This window comes from Carettochelys insculpta, chromosome 6, assembly GCF_033958435.1.
Source record: "Carettochelys insculpta isolate YL-2023 chromosome 6, ASM3395843v1, whole genome shotgun sequence".
NCBI classification, from domain to species: Eukaryota; Metazoa; Chordata; order Testudines; family Carettochelyidae; genus Carettochelys; species Carettochelys insculpta.
Genome location: NC_134142.1, coordinates 34,587,642 through 34,605,593, shown reverse-complemented (window position 1 = coordinate 34,605,593; position 17,952 = coordinate 34,587,642). Strand labels below are relative to the sequence as shown.

At 42.6% G+C, this 17,952-nt stretch overlaps 1 protein-coding gene across 1 annotated transcript in view; it reads right to left on the bottom strand.

Moving 5' to 3' along the window:
- The window catches only part of KCNK10 (potassium two pore domain channel subfamily K member 10), a 92,362-nt gene that overhangs the window by 34,478 nt on the left and 39,932 nt on the right, over positions 1-17,952 (bottom strand). The window contains exon 2 of the mRNA XM_074998775.1: positions 12,773-13,095. Coding sequence (XP_074854876.1) covers positions 12,773-13,095 — 323 coding nt within the window. The remainder of the gene's footprint in view (positions 1-12,772; positions 13,096-17,952) is intronic.

The following is a 17,952-nucleotide window of genomic DNA, read 5'->3' as shown; positions in this document are numbered from 1 at the left end:
TACATATTGCATGCTTCAGTTGCATAATCTATTTTTGGAAGAGATTCTTTTGAAAGAAAAGAAGCAGTGTTGACAGGTCTCTTTTGAAAATAAACCCCAACTTCGAAAGAACCCTTCTTTCTGAAACAAATTATATGTACAGGCCTGCTGACAGGGAAGTGGATTGTTAAAAGGAGCAGTTGCCCTGGGCCTGGCCTTTCAAAGGGGCCTGGAACTCCACCTCTGCTACTTTGGCAGTGACAGCAGCTGGAGCTCCAGGACCCTTTGAATTGCCACAGCAGTGCAGCTCTGGCCACACGTGGCTTGGAGGGAGCAGTGGGGGAGGGGGCAGTGCCTCAGTCCCAGAGGCACTGAGGGCCAAATGTCCTACCCATTTTGCCATTGGTCCCACCCCCTTCTGGGGCATAGAACTGGGTCCCTGTCCCACCCTGACCCAGGGCCCATGCAAGCTCTAAGCAGCACTGGATATATAGAATATTAATACACCATTTTCATTTCCTCTTGCATCCTGCGTTTCCTACATATATTCTTTCCTTGGATCCTACATCCTCAATAGTCAGTTCAGCTTCTGGAGCTGTGGCCATATTAATTACCATGCTCTCTAATTTTTGTGTGACAAACATTTTATATCTTCTTCAGTTCAGATTGCTTATCATGGCCAAAATCAATAATGCATCCACACAATAATAAGAATGCTGTCTATGGACCGAATGATGACTGCGTGCTTTGTTTTATACAGAAGAGGTAACTGCATGCCTTGTAGCTTCTACTAAGATGTGACACTGACTGTTTTAGCAGGGAGAAAGAGAATCATATCAACTTGATAAGAACCAAATATTAGTGGGATTAAACCTCAGATGTTAGCATCAGAAGAGTATTGCTAAATTGTAAGCCGTATCTTATGTCCCTAGTGATCTGATGATCAGAATCACTGAGCAAAGCCACAGAATTTTGCAGCATTATATCATGAAATAAATAACAGATAATGTAGATATATCTTTCTTCTGTCTTGTGACGCGTTAGCCCAATACAAAGATACATTTAAATGAAATAAGAATCCCTGCATATTGATTACTCATTGACTATAAGGTCAGAAGGGGCCATCGTGATCACCTAGTCTGACTTTGTGAGCACTACAGGCCACAGAACTTCATCCTCCCACTGTTTAATAACTCATAACCTCTGGCTGGGTTTCTGAAGCTCTCAAATCATGATTTATAGATTTACAATTATAGAAAATTCATCATTCACACTAGTTTAAACCTACAATTTCCCCATGCTGCAGAGGATGGCAAAGAAAAGAAAAAAAAAACAGAAAAGAAAAACAAGATCTCATCTAAGGTGGCCCAGGGAAAAATTTCTTCCTGATCCCAAATAGAGCAATCAGTTAGACCTTGAGTACATGGTTAAGAACCACCAGGCAGATACCTGAAATAGAATTAGGTTTAACTGTAATATATACATCAAAGTGCTGGAAAAATCCTCTAGATGTCATTGCATCCCTTCCTCTACACTCACAGCAGAACCTATGACAACCCCAGACAAATTTTTTGTTTTGTTTTTACTCTAACCTACCTCTTCAAGGATTGAACTCATAACCCTGGGTTTACTACAACCAGTGTAGTCAGTGGGCTATATACCATTGTAGGAAACCCCATCATAGCACTCCTCCACTCATAAACTTATCAACCTCCCCTTGGAGGCCAGACAGGCATTTGGGTTTTTGTCCCCACTGCTCCTCTTGGAAAGCTGTTCCCAAACTTCACACTTCTGATGATTAGAAATCTTTGTCTAATATTGAACCTAAACTTGTAATTGTCAATTTAAAATGAAAAATGTGTTAGAAAAGGGTTTCCCAAACTTTATATAGTTGGAATTCTTTTTTTTTCAGTGCCTTTTTTGTGGCCCAAAATTATAAACGCATCTGAACAAACCTTATCACTTGTGAATGCAGTTTCATCCAAGGCTACTATCTACTATCCAGAGTAATGTGATCTTGTTAATGCAGTGGCCCAAGTCTCAGGAAAGCTGAGCTCCATACCTGGCTCTACCAGTGACCCTAGGCAAATCATTTCCCCTTCTCTGTGCCTTAGTTTCTCCGCCTATAAAATGGAGCCAATGATAATTACCTTTTTCATGCTGAAAACTATGGATGAAAATTGCAATATAAAAGCTAAGTACTTTCACTGTTATAAATTAGGAGTATAACCTGGCATCATAGCAAAGTCAAGAGAAATGTTGCAGAACTGGAGATTAAGATGATGACTGAATCATCCTGCTCTGAATGATGTGAGCCATCTGGGAAGTGCTGCCACCCTTCTGGTAAGTGCCAGCTGTTTAACCATGGACAAGACACCAATTTAGGACAAATAGTTTTAGAAAAACTGAAATTCAGAAGACCTGATTCTCATTAAAAGAAGGGCCATTTACATAGTTCAGTCTAGACATCTAAAGGGGACTTAAAGCATCCATACATTAAATGGATATCCACTTTCAGGGTCCTTTATTGAGAAAGTTTAAAGGGTCAAAGTATAAGAAAAAACTTTGCCAACTGTATTAAAAATAGTAATCAGAGGGTCATCACTCAGGCAGAAGAGCTAGCTTGCTCAGTAATCTAGTCCAGTGTATGTAGAGTGCTTTGTGGTCCTTGGTGAAAAGTACCATATAAGTGCATATATTAATATTATCATTTCCTGATTATCTAATCTGACTATGAATTAATTAGTCTGAGTTGTTCCATATCAATTCCGTATTTTGTTTACCATTTTTTTCTGCCTCAGTTGCTTGTCCATCCTCCCTTCTGGGTATATCAAGATTCATAAATCTGTCTCATTAATTCCTACCATGCAACCCATGGGGAGCAGCCAAGTGAATCTGAAACAGAATAGCAGTCTAAAGCCTTATTTACAATCAGGAATTTCCTTGAAGAAACACCAAGAAGTCCTGTGGCACCTTAGAGACTAACAGATTTATTTGGGTATAAACTTATGAGGGTAAAATCCACTGCAGATTCATTGGAATGAAGTTGGTTTTATCCATGAAAACTTACGCCCACATAAATCTGTTAGTCTTTAAGGTGCCACAGGGCTCCTCACTGTTTTTTACAGATACAGACCAACACAGCTGGCCCCCTGAGATTTTTTCTTGAAGTCGGCAGGGTGAGTCAGCAGGTTGTACGGCATTCTATGGAAATATGCCCAACCAAGAAAATGCAATGCTTTGGCAGAGGAAAAGCCTAGAGGTGGCATCCTGACTAGTCTGAGGTCAATGAAAGCTGTTATAGACTTCAAAGTTTCACCCAAGTAACACAGAACAAATACCATGGACCCACAGCTCCACTTTGACCTTCATTCCAGCATATATTTCACTATATGAAATTATTTAAAAACAACATGGAATCAGCACAATCAGTGTGGCAGTGAGTGCATTTTAAAAATGTTCACTTTTACTTTCATCTTTAGACACCTGTCCCTTTCCCTGCCCTTCATCTATAGAGAGTCCAACCTGCATTACTTCTAATTGACTACCAGTTCCTCATATAGTTCTTGAAGGATAGGACCCATCTGCTTCAGTGGGGCCTGTACATGTGAATGCAGTAAGCAGGATTTGGCCATTGTATAAGCCCCACAGGATAGATTTTCTTTGTCAGTAAAATACTATATACACCCATGGGACTGGATAAATAACGAAAATGTCCACTGGGGAAAAAAATGTGTTATATACATGGATTGGATCAAAAGGATGTTTAAAAAAATCCTGGCATTAATAATATTGCCTTTTAGAAAATCATCACTGTAATGGCCTGATCCCACAATTCTAATAGGTGTCATTGCCTGTGTCAGGAAGGCAGGGTCGAGCCATTCATTAGCTACATGGATGTTTCCTAGACATAGTAAGATTGACTTAGAGATAAGGAGTACCCAGGAGCCCTAGTCATGGACATGGAACCATTGTGCTAAGTGCTCTACTGCCATTCAGATTTAAGTCTCAGAAAATGTATTTGATTTCTAATATATTCCTGCATCTGCTGGATAATCCCCATTGGAGCCACTCATGCCCTTCTGTCTCAATTACTGAATCATATCCAGGCCCCCAGAAGTAGTGGAATTCCCTGTCGGATGATGTGGCTGCCTGTTCCCAACTACATCTCTCAGGGTTGCACAGGGAGAACAAAAGCCAACGTGACCTAACTGAACTGTGAAACATTGAAAAGAAACATTACCAAACAAAACACTGATTAAAGAGACCATTTCAGAACAAACACAGGATAGTCCCTTTGTTTTAACTCAGTTCTGACTTGGGCCAAGCTCCCACTGAAGTCAGCATGAGAGATGAGAACCAAATACTACAGGTTTTAACCAGGCAAAATGCCTAATGATGGGAGTCTCATTCTCAGGTAAGTGCCTCAGGGATCAACTCTTTGCAAGTAAGTGCAAGAGGACACTGCCTCAGCAGGCATTCCCCCAGGAGCTAATACTAGAATGCCTGGGCTAGCTGGTGGAGACCATGAGCCTGGTTCATCTCTCACATTGGTTCTATACAGGTGTAACTCCATAGACTACTGGAGTTCTTTAGGTCTTATTCCAGGGTAAGTGAAAGGACACTCAGGCCTTACCTAGTGCCACTTGCTGTTGCCCATACATCTTCTGCCCCTACCTCCACTCATAGCCCAACTTACATCAGTAAGGGATCCTTAAAGTGATAGAGGATGTAACTGGGAATAAGCTTTTCTGTGATTCATAGTTTAATTTGCTGGGCCTTTCAGCTAATGGAAAGTATAATTAACAGAATGGCAGATGATCTCTAGTCGGAGTTTCAGCTCTGTGAAGTTACAGCCACATGGAACCAAAAAAAAAAAATTGAGAGCATTTAGGAAGAGCTGATAATGGAAAAGTTAATAGGATTCAAGAAACAGTGACACAAGGTGATATCCATATTGTATGGCTGCCATTCTATGAGCATCTCAAGGAAAATTAAATCTAACATTTTTTTTAAAAAGTAGATATCGCTGTATCTCTTTGAGATATGGTAATTCAAAACTCCCAGTCCTAATGAATGTTTCTCACATAATATATTTGTCCTATGGGTGCTTTGTCTTGACAACAATATAAAACAATGAAAACGTTTAATTCCATGGCACATCGTGTTGGAGTAGTGCTGTTACAATACTAACTCTATGAAAATGAAAAAATGAAAGTATTTCAAAACAAATTAAAAGTTCTTAAAATGCACAGAAATGTGATAGCACTGCCAATATGCGCAGCTTCTTCCCATGGGACAAGAGTTTCTGTAAGACAAGTTCTGGTGGACATATCTTGAAGTCCTTCCTCAAATTTTCACTCAGCCTGACTAAGAACTAAATAAGGCTTGCATCTAACTGGTAGGTCTTGCCCACATGCTCAGGGTCTAGCTCAGGGTCAGGAAGGAATTTTTCCAAGTCACATTGGCAGAGACCCGGGAGAGTTTTTGCTTTCTTATGCAGCATGGGGCTCAGGTCATATGTAGGTTTAAACTAGTGTAAATTATGGATTCTCTGTAATTTGAAATCTTCATATCATAGTTTGAGGACTTCATAAGAACCTAAGAACGGCCACACGGGATCAGACCAACAGTCCATCTAGCCGAGTATCCTGTCTTCTGACAGTGCCCAATGCCTGATGCCCCAGAGGGAGGGAATAGAACAGATAATCACCACAGTAATCCCTCTCCTGACATCCATTTCCAACATCTGACAAACAGAGGCTAGGGACACCATTCCTATCCATCGTGGCTTACAGCCATTGATGGACTGAACATTTCTGTATTTTGTTCAAAAGACCTTCTCTCTGCTCCATTTAGGGCTTTTTTCTTCCATTTCATTCCAGTCACCTGATTTCTCATTTGTCCACTGTCAAATGACCAGCACAAGCCAGTTGGCTTATAATCATATTCAGTTAAGTCCAGTTCTACAAAGGTATTTCAGTGCCTACATCCCAGACTTGGGCTAGGGTTTAGGCACCTAAGTCCCTGTTTTATCTCTGGTACCATCCACAAAACTCCTGCAAACACTGCTGGTGCCTAAGATTTCAGATAAAAGTTCATTTGGTGCCTCATTTTCAGTCTCTGGCCATGCCTACTTCTTCCTCCCTTTAGGTATCTCAGTGCATATCTCCCCCTAAGCTCCAGAACAATTCAAAAACCAGGGAAGATCAGCATTCAATCACCCAATTTGCATATGGAGCTTGATCCAATAGATTGGTTCAAAGACTGCCTACTGAATCTGGCAATATTCAAAATATGGTAACTGCTTCACTTAAAACCCAGTTGTTACCAACTATACTTGCAATGGAGAGAACTCAGGTGCAGTTCTGGCCTTTCTGTTGGAAGAATAGAAAGGATGTGAACTGGGCTGTCTTGCCTCTGAGGCACATATGCAAACTATTGAGCTGTGGAACTTCCTGGTGTGAGACTCCTTGAATTTCTCCTGTTGAAGCTACTTCACCATACTTGAATACTGAAGGAGAATGTGTCTAAAGTTCACTGTTCAGGCAGGTATCCACTGGAGAGATGGATGACACAGTGCCTCATCCTCAGTTCAGTTATCATCACCTCCTCCTTCTGTTTTTGCATGAAGTGAGGTAGGCATCTAACTCATTCCTGAAAGAAACTGTATAGGCATCTAAGCCACCAGAATCCAGGAGATGGGTTCTCATTCGTGGATTGCCAAGCAGAGATAGGTGCCTACCCCTATACCATACCCCTGCTGTTGTGAAAGGGTAATGCCTACTACTTTGGAAACAGCTGTAACCTCCTTGTAACGCATTCACATTGTACAACGTTATAAAGGGAAGGTTCTGATAGTCTTACACCCTTGACCATAAGGATTACTAACCCTGGTAATTTTCCACTAGCAATAGTAACTGCAGGTATTATTTTTATTAAAATAATCATTTGATCCTTTGTTGAATCTTATCATGCTTTGGCCAAATGGGAATTAGAACACTAAACACAATGGAGGCAATTAGGTCTGTTGTCTTTCTTACTCATTCAATTTTTCCCCCTCTCAAAGTTCAACTTCAAATCAATCTAATGAAAGTTCCACATCTGAAAGGGCTGTGATTAGGAAGTAGTGCATAGCTGGTTTTGTTTATCTCTGATACCTCTATATTTATAGTTTGCATATATCATGGAAGCCAGGTTGTGGATTGCATGAAGTGCTAATTAAGGAGTTAATTTCACTGCCGTGTATTCACCTTCAGAAGCAAATGTGGGCTGACAAAACTACAAACTTTCACGTCAGGCAAACTGGGATACCATCAGATGTGCAGTGTGACCATGAAGTTATTGCTTGGAGAAACTGTTCAGTATCCTGCACCACAGCAAGCATCACTATTTGAAATGGGCCTGAACTAAACTCCACTTGCAAACACAAACTTTGAGAAGTTGACTTTCCCTGAATTTCACTGACAACAAATCAAACAGAGACTCTATATCTGACCATGCATAAACTCTGAAACTATCTGAGTCTGGATTCCTCTGCATCTACACCAACGGTGGGCAAACTGTGGCCCATCTGGTAATCACACTGTGGACTGTGAGACAATTTGCTGACATGGACTATCCAGAAGCACCGCTCCCTGCAGAACCCAGTGGTTCACCCTTCCCAGCCAGTGGGAGCTGTGGGGGCAGCATCTGCAGCTGAAGGTGCTGCAGAACATGCTGGCTGCTGCTTCCCGCAGCTCCCATTTGCTGGGAACAGCAAACCGCAACCATTGGAACCTGTGAAGGGTGGTGCCTGTGGACAATCAGCATCAGCAAAATGTCTTGTGGCCCAGAATCACATTACCCAAACGGGCTACAAACATCCCAGTGGCCACAGGTTGCCCACCACTGATCTAGACATTTTTGCTGCATTTGTCGCTGCCATATCTGTGTAGCTGCACATCTGAACTTCACAGTTTGGGATCATCTCTGGTCACTCTCAATAGAACAAGCAGTGTTCGTGCCAGTAATACAAATGTTTTGGAAGGAAAAGGAAGGGATTGATATGGAGGGTAACTTTCAACCATTCCAAGGCTCTCCCAGAATCACAGTTGCTATGTTTCTTCCTTCTACGCTTTGTCTTCCAAAGCAAGACTCTTCCAGGACAAAGACCCTGTTGCTCAGATCAGAGGTCTGACCTTGCAAACTCTTCAAAAGCTGCACCGTCTTCTCTTTACAACTTCTTCTTCGGCACCCTTCTAACAAAGACCACTACAGCTTGAAAGCACACAGAGCTGCCCTAAGGTTAAAGTCTCCCTTTCGCTCCCCTGTCGGATCCATTACCTAGGAATGTCTTCCAGTAGCTCAGAGCTGAGTCAGCACTGTATTCTGGGGAAGATGATAGGTGTATTTGTCTATACAAGGTGAGTTAGCCTGATTGAATTACCAAGAAATACCACCCTTAAATGTGGTTTTGCGATGAAAATGTGTCAAACTGCCAAGACCCCAGGTATTTTTTTTTTAAATTCCGGCTTTACATAGTTATGGCTGGGATGATTAGGTTGGGGTTGATCCCGCTTTAGGCAGGGGGCTGGACTAGATGACCTCCCAAGATCCCTTCTAGCCCTAGAATTCTATGATTCTGTGATTCCCACATCAGTTCCATTATTCTGCACTGATGGTCTTACAGGCAGGCCAGCACTTGATGCAATTCAATAATCCATTGTGCCAGCTGGGTAAGATGTTACTTTTTAAAATCACTACCATAAAGGTATCAGAGAGGCTGCCGTGTTAGTCTGTAGCTTCGAGAACAACAAGAAGTCTTATGGCACCTTATAAACTAACAGATATTTTGGAGCATAAGCTTTCGTGAGCAAAGACCCGCTTCATCAGATGCCTGAATGGTTCCAATGAATGCATCTGATGAAGTGGGTCTTTGCCCACGAAAGCTTATGCTCCAAAATATCTGTTAGTCTATAAAGTGCCACAAAACTTCTTGTTGGTCTCTGTACCATAAAGGTAGAAAGCAAAAAATATTAAACCCCTTGACAATAATCTGAAACACTGTTTTGTGTCCCTACATTCAGCTTGGATACAAATTCAGCTTTATAACATGTCATCGTATTTCACATAGCTGTGAGCCATGCTCACCTATTCCCAGGCATGCAGGAGAATCAAATAGAAATTCTTTTTTATTGACAAAATGCATTTTCGTATTTTCCACTAGCTGGCCTTAAGCCATTCTGTATGTTAAGCTGCTAAACTTGCTTAATTTACTTTTTAGAAATGATTCCCAGTTAGCCAGTGAAATGCCTGAGGACAAATTGAATTCACAAGTGATAAGGTTTGTTCAGAATATCTGACTTGCTGTGACACAATATGCCTGTCTATTAACTTAATGCCACCACCTTTGAGATAGAAGGAAGGACAAAATGTTGTGTACGCTTGAGTACTGAGATCTGGTTCAGTCTACATAATATGAAGAAACATCCTGGGGTTGCACTCTATAGGCAGCAGTCTTTAGCATCCTGTTGAGATACTTTTTTGTGGCTATTAAAAATTCTGTTTGTTAGAAAAACAAGGACTTTGAATATCTTTCATCAATGACCTTCAGACATATAACACGCAAACGTTTTGCTTTAATATTCATGCCTAGCACAGTTCCATTATGTATTGCACCTCAAGAATAGCAGGAAATGTTAAGATTAACAGCCCTCTCATGATATGTATTAGAAACAGATCAGAGCAAAAATCCCAGACTGGAAGATTTTAACTTTGAAAAATTCACATTCAAGTCCAGGTTCCATATTCATAGCAGAATCCCTTCCCTTACAATGGGATGATTAAAAACAGAAGTGAACACATTGTGTTTTGTGGAGGTGCAGGTGCAAATTCAGATCTGCAACTTTAGGGTCAGGCCAATGTAGTAATATGTATATAGGCCTTAAATTAATCCCGTGACATAAAATACATGCCTTGCTACATTTTATCAGTTGCATATAACACAATTCTTCTACAGTGACAAGAACAACTGCATGACGTCAAAATTTAAATGCTTTTAAAATATGTATATAGTTTCCTCTTGTGAACTATGGAGATGTGAGATTCTCAACGGTTAAATGAGAAGGATGGATTGGGTCCAGCATCAAGAAAAAAATTTTTGAACATAATGTACCCCAAGAGGCACTGACACCACTGACAAAGGAGAGTGAAGTCTTTGCTCTACAGCCTTGGCTGAAAGTTAGCTGGCTTTTAGCTCATGTGGTAGCACACAGGGCTTTAGCCCCTAAGGTCACAGCTTCGCTCCCTTCTGCTGATGACCCGGGTGCATCAGCCTTACAATAAGAAAGCCTCTTTCCTGAGTTCTGGACCTACCACAAAATTCCAGTCCCAGTGTACATAAAATAATTTCAAGCTTGCTAGAAAACATTTGCACACCTTTAGAGAATGTACCCAAATTTACATCTACTATGTTTCCCTCTGCTCCAGATGGGTATTCTCTTTGCCTGAGACTATCAGTCTCCTCAGAACCACAGAATCTGTACGACAGGAGATGGGAACCATTCTTCAGGGTCCCAGAAAATCTCATCTATGTACCTCTCTGTCTCTTTCAGGTCCTCCAGTGCAGCCACTCTGGTGTCCAAAGCCCATAGACAGTTGCTGAGGGCCAGGAGCTCCTTGCACAAAATGCACACATATGCCACCTGCCCATAGAGCAGGCAATCCATACGTGCTGCATTGATGTAATAAACTGGATAGCCCCCCCACTCTGTTGCTGGGCCTCTGCCTGTACAAGATGAACCTCTCTAATCCGGAACTCTCTCATTTGGCAACACCCATAATCCAGCATGATTTTAGTTAGCCCGAAGACCACTTATGATGCGTGTAACCAAGTTTCCCATGATCCCATAAACTTTGTTTACAACCACCAGTCCTGGATCTGTGTTCTGTGCTGTTACTTAGCTGAACTTTACCCCTAAATGTCTTGTAAGAGCCCACTAAGCCATGGAAGTGTTGGTAATGTACTAGAAAATACTGACCTCCCATGGTCTGGCAAATTCTGTTGCCTAGCACCAGTCAGGTCCCAAGGATGCCTGATGAGAGGTTTAACCTGTATTTTCTTTTTATTCCCAAAGCTCATTTCTTCTTTGTTGATTTGTTTTTATCAGGGGGCTTCTTTGGCTTTAATTTTAAAGGTTAAGTGTATCCAGCCCCCATGTACACACACACACACACACACACACACACACACAGAGTCATCCCATCCATAGGCGAGTTCAGGGCAACCACCCCAAACCCTGCACTTTGCAGGTCCCACAGTGGCTGCCTCAACCATCCTATGGAAGGGACCTGGGGGATTAGCAGGGGCCTGGCAAGGGATAGCAGCAAGGGTCCCCCTCGCCCCCACACTCACCACAGCAGCGGGATCCAGAGTGACCCAACAGGCTGCTCTGCTGTGCCCTGCCCCGCTGTCTTCTCCCAGCCTGAAGAGAAGTCAAGTGCAGTGGGGTGTGAGAGAACAGTGGGGCAGAGTGGAGCAGAGCAGGCTTCCAGGACACTTCAGTTCCCGCTGCCACAGTAAGTACATGGGAAGGAAGGTGCAACCCCTGCTGATGCCCCACACCAGGCCCCTGATAATCCCTCCGCTTGTGTTGTGTGGGAGACAGGGGTCAGGGAGCATGAAGGGTTGGGACAGAATTGTAGAACTGGGGTGGAATAGAGGCAGAGTGGGGATAGGGCCTGCAGCAGACGGTTCTCCTGGGTTTTGTACCTGGGCGTTTGCCCCAGGCTGCCCTAGGCATGGCCCTACACACACGCCTCCTCTACACTCCCCGCAAAAACTTTTCTGTTAGCTACTCCTCTCCACTAGCTTCTCTAGTCACTTAGGGTTGACCTTTTTAAAGCCCTGGGTCTCCCTGAGTAGCCCCGTCCCCTGATTAAGCGTTGATAGGTACTAAAAGTCTTAGGGATCAAAGCCTCATTAAGAAGCTCTCAGCCTTGTGGGGCAATCCAGGAGGCTCAGCACATTCAAACCTAGTGTATATTCACTGACTTCAAATGAACCACACAAGGATTGCATATGGCTCCCTCAAGTGTTGCTATTCTCTTCTGCAGTGAAATTCTAATCCTCCTCTTCAAAACAGATTTTCAATACAAGAAGGCTGAACAGTTGGTGTATGATTTGGTATTTATGAAATCAATGGCCATCTTATGTATGAACCTCAGCTTTTGTCAGTCAAATCAGCAGGGAATGTTCTTACACTAGTATGCAAGGGCCTAAAAATAAATGAAGCCTGCTCCTAGATACTTTAATGTGACTTCAGCATTGGTGAAAGCGGCCAGATAAAAAGCACTGAAAACAGGAACACGTACAGCACAGGCAGCAGCAATGCAGACCTTTTCACAATATCTCGCCTGGGAGACACCATCTGAAGAACAGAAGGAGGATTATCAAATCCCTCAGCGCATTTGGTCTTTGGCCCCTCTGTTGAGGCTGCCAGCTGGGATGATGAATGACAGCAGTTCAAACTCCTTTTGAGTGGAACCTAGAATGAGACTAATTCATTTCATATAGGCCACCAAAGAGCAATCAGGTGATAACTTCTGCCACTACCTATTTGGGATGTATACAAACCAGAAACTTCAAGTTGGAAGGCTCTATACTTCATTGCCAGTCCCCCTGAGCCATCCAGTCACCTGTTGTTTGGGTTTAGCAATAGAATACCAAGCTAATTTCTCAGAACTTCCAGTAAGAAGCTCAAAAAATGTTTTGTCCTTCATTGAGAGCTGCTATCTTCCTCACATTGCTCACCTGAATCAGGGTCTCCAGCTCCATTGGGGTCACACAAATATGCTCCCGAAGGAAATCCGCTTTCTCCGAGGCTATTGTATTTTTCTGGCTGCTTTCAAAAGGCTGCTCCAGTGCACGGAAGACAAGGCCTCCAGTTACCAGGTAAGCTACAACCACAACGAAGATGGCCACCACTGTTTTCCACTTCATGACTGTCTGCAAGCCCTGGGAGGTGGTTTCCATGGTAGCAACCACAGTGGTCCGGGAAGAAACAGAGAGACGTGGAGCTGGGTTGTGCCCATTGGTCTTGGGCTCACAGGCTGGCATGGCTGAGGGAACAGCCACTGAAATGCAAAACAATGGGTATTAAAATAGGATTGGTAGAATCTGATTGTTACTATATATTAGGGCTGTCAAGCTGTCAAGCAATTAAAAATTGCTTCTATTAATCAGTGTTAGTGCACTGTTAAATAATAAAATACCAATTGAAATTAATTATAAATATTTCAAATGTTTTTCAATGTTTTGATTTCAATTACAACACAATACAAAATTTCCAGTGCTCACTTGGTATTTTACTACAAATAGTTGCACTGTATGATAAACAAAACAGTACTTTTCAGTTCAGCTCATATAAGTATTATAATACAATCTCTTTATCATGAAAATGTAACTTACAAAAGTTTCTTTTTTTAACATAACTGCACTCATAAATGAAGTAATGTAAAGCTTTAGCACCTACAAGTCAAAGCATGAAGAGGCACATAAATGTTTAGCATACATGGCACATAAGTACCTTGCAATACTGGCTACAGAAGTGCCATGTGGATGCCTAGTCTCACTTTCAGGTGACATTGTAAATAAGTAGTAGGCAGCATTATCTCCTGTAAGTGTAATCATACTTGTTTGTCTTAGTAATTGGCTGAAAAAAACTGAGTGGACTTACATGAGGTGAATTGAAATATAGATTTTTTTGTTTTATCTTTTTTACAGTGCAAATATTTGTAATAAAAATATAAAGTGTATACCTTGTATTCTGTGTTGTAGCTGAAATCAATATCACTTAAAATGTAAAAACAAAAAAATCCAAAAACATTTCCACAGTTGCAAGAAATAATTACTTAATGACAATAGACACTGACAACAAAAATTCCTTTAAAAATGCAAGTTGTCAAAATTACATGTCAAAATGTATAGAGTAAATATTAAATAAAATGTTAAGTTCTCAAACTGAATTTAGGAAAAGTGTTTTTTTTTCGAATCTTTAAAATTTCAATGAGCAACGAAGGGTCCTGTGGCACCTTATAGACTAACAGAAAAGTTTAGAGCATGAGGTTTCGTGAGTTAACTCACTTCTTCAGAGAAGTGAGTTAACTCACGAAACCTCATGCTCTAAACTTTTCTGTTAGTCTATAAGGTGCCACAGGACCCTTCGTTGCTCTACAGATCCAGACTAACACGGCTACCCCTCTGATACTTGATAAAATTTCAATGTTTATCATTGAAAAAGCATTTTTATTGTTTTGTGTATGTATAAAATTCTAATCCTTCCAAGCCTTGTTAAAATTAAACTTTTGACTGAAAGCATGGCCTGGACCTTTATATATATCTGCACATATAATTTTGTGAAGTATTTGAGTTTAGCAATAGACTATCAAGCTCATTTCTCAGAACTTCCAGAAATAGGCTCAAAATTTGATACACAGAGGAACCTTGTTATACTGTAACGATAATTCAAAGTGATGGAACATCTTCCCTCATGAAGCATCCATCAGCATTGCACATCTTAATATATACAAATTATTCACAGAGATCACTTCACCCACTGCTTCTCAGGACACAACAGCTGATGCATTTAGGAAAGATGTGGAGAAGCATTTAATCCATTTAGAACACCAAGTGTGATTTTAAGTAGGCAAAAGGATATCACACAAAACAGAGATTTTTCAAAACACTGAAATTAATATGCAATTCTTAAATAATAATTATGAACTAGTATTATTATTGGGCCATTAGGGACAAGATGTGGTTGAAGCTAGAGTTGGTAGAATAGTGAAAAAAAATCTTTTCAAACATGTCAATAAAACAAAAGACTGAGTTTGACTTACTACGATTTGGTGGGGACACATGATTAGGGTGACCATCCGTCCTTTACTGGGCGGGACAGTCCTGTATTTGAGATGTCAAAAAGGTGCCCTGACTTATTTTTAAAAAGTGATTCATCATCCCACATTTGGGCCATCCCCCTGCTGACCTTTTCTGCCAGCAGCTGCGCAGGTGCAGCTGCTGGCGGAAGTCACTTTCCTGAGCCTCAGGGAAGCAGGGGCAGCATGGGCAGCTGCTGCTTCTGTAGGGCTGCAGGGGAAGGCCAGCAGCTGCCGCTTCTCTGGGGCTCCTGGGGGATCCCCGGTAGCTGCCGCTTCCCCAGGGCTCCTGGGAAGCGCCAGCAGCTGCCGCCTCCTTCCCAGCTCCTCGGCGCTTGGTGTAGCTAGGAGGAGCCACCCCTCCCCCCCATTTGAAACGGAACCTCTGCTGCAACCTTAACTATGGGTGTTGCCATCATTAGTCCATAATCACTTTGAGAACTTAGTTGTTTTTCAGTGGTTCTCAACCTTTCCAGACCAGCATACTTGACGTTTCACCTCAATTAAAAATATTTGCTTACAAAATCAGACATAAAAATTCAAAAAAGTATCACCGCACACTTTCACTGAAACATTAATTAGTTTCTCATTTTTACCATAATTAGAAAAGAAATCAAATGAAATTTAAATATTGTACAGGTTGTACATCTAAAAACTGGGATTCTCTGGCCCAGCAACATCTGCAGTCTGGCAGGACCACACATATTGCTGTACCTGGGCTGGAGCCTGGGGCAGTGGGACCACAGCGGGGGCTGGTGCCCTCAGCAGGCACAGGTGGGGGGAGCACTGCCAGGCTAGAGCCCTTGACAGTGGCATAGGTGGCCAGAACCAGAGCCCTCAGTGGGGTCATGGGGGCTGCAGCTGCAGCCAGAGCCCTCAGCGGTACTGCAGCCAGAGCCCTTAGTGGGGCCACAGGTGGCCACAGCCTCCAGCAGTGGTACAGGGGTGGTGGCCAGGCCAGAGCTGACCATGTTCAGATTGAATACACCACCATGATTACATCATTAACTAGACCATGGACTTCTCTTCTCTACCAGCAGAGCAATTTGTGGGTACTGTGACTGACTAACAACCAGACAGCCTGAGCCAGAGCTCTGCCATGGCAGCCCCACCTTAAAAAGGTAATGGTTGCTGGCTGAGCAAACCCAGGCCTGATGTCTGGCAGCTGTGAGACACTGGGGCAGAGAGGTGATACAAGGCAGGTGGTAGAGTGTAGAAGGGAGAGTGCAGGAATGCTAGGAGGGAGAAGAGGTGCCAGGGCATGGAAGGCTCTGCTCCCCTGTAGCTGTGTAACCAGAAGATTTTCTGTGACTGACTGTATTTAGAAGGTGGTGGGATTTTACACATAATAGAAAAATGAGTGCCTGGAACTTGTGTGCTCTCCACTTTGTTTGTGGACAGAACAGGGGCCTGGGGCCCAGGAGCTTGAGAGGCCCTGCCACAGTACAGAATAATTTACAGAAATTGCTGCCTACTAAACTCAGATGTTCCCAAAACAGGTACTGTACTTTTTTAAAGCATTACACTGGGGATGGATCTTCCACCTGTGTAGTGACCAACATACTGTACGGAGCCCTACTGAATGTAGTTCTCTTCACTTGTCCATTTAACTACAGGCCCAGTTGCAGCTCTGCTTGCAAGCAGATGTTGGGCTGAAAGAAAGTTCTAGACAAAAACCTGCGGTAATACACATTTAAACTGTATGGGCTGGGCCCTCTGCTGGCCAAAGGAGGGGATGGGGCTGTGACGGAGTGGGGGAGTGTCCATTCAGTGGCTGGGCTGGGCTTGGCCAGGCCAGGCCGGAGCCCACACTGGCTGGGGGAGGGGTTGGGGCTGGCACAGTGCAAGGGGGAGGGACATGGTAGAACCTTGCACACACAGATGGACAGACAACAAAAATAATATATAAGATGCTGAGCTAGCACACAAAAAGAGCTTGCACTCAAGAAGCAGAAAGTAAGCAGCTTTTATGTCACTATTCCCTTCTGTTTTCCCCCACACCTCAAAGATTTGTGGTCATGCACATGATGAGGGGATTCCAAGTCCTGAATTCTAATCCTAGCTCTGCTGCAACCTCTCTGTATTTGGGAGCAAGTAATTTCAACTTTCAGTCTCAGTTTCCCCATCTGTAAAAGGAGAATAATAATGCTCACTCTCCTACCACACAAGGATGTCGTGACAATTAGGTCTTGTCTACACTATGCAGTGATTAATGCTGCAGTCATCAATCCACCAGCTGTTAATTTGTCACGTCTGCTGCAGACACAATAAATCGATCTCCGAGCATGTTCCCATCGATTCAGGTACTCCACCAAAATGAGAAGAGTAGCTGGTGTCAGTGGGAGAGCAGCCCCTATTGATCCTACTGCACACAAAATGCCTCAGTGAGTGTGTTGACTTCAGATAGATCAATGGTGCTGCATGGTATTGACAAGGTCTTAGGGCAGGTCTACACTTCCCCGGACGAGTGACCCACTCAGGTACACACAAAATTGACCTCTCAGGGATTACATTCACCCCCTGCACTCCTTGCGAGATGCAAGGAGTAAGGGAGGCCAATGTGAAAAACTCTCCCATTGACCTTCCCCCATATAGACAGCCAAGTTAGCCAAGCGCAGATACGTCTATGCAACCACTGTGGCTAGGATTGCGTGTCTATGGTCAACTTACTTTGCTTTTGTAGATGTAATGTCTGCACGGTACTTTTAGTGTACAGAGGACTATAAACATGCTGAGTTTTACTGAAATGCAATCACCTCTGGAACAAAATGCAGAGACAGTTTAACAATACAAGGTAGTACTACAAAACAGTTCAGGAAAGTGAATAATTCCATTTACACTTCAAACAGCAAAGGTGGATTTACAAATACCACACAATGTAATTACCCAAATTGGAATTTAACTAGGAAATTAAGATTTATGTCCTCATTTATCCAAAAAAGAGAAGACTGGATTTTAGTCACAACAACTGGCCGTGAGGTTTTACATTTCATTTGAAAGGAAAGTTGCCCATGGAGAGCTCCCAGCATCTCTCAAAGGAAATCAAAGATGTATTTG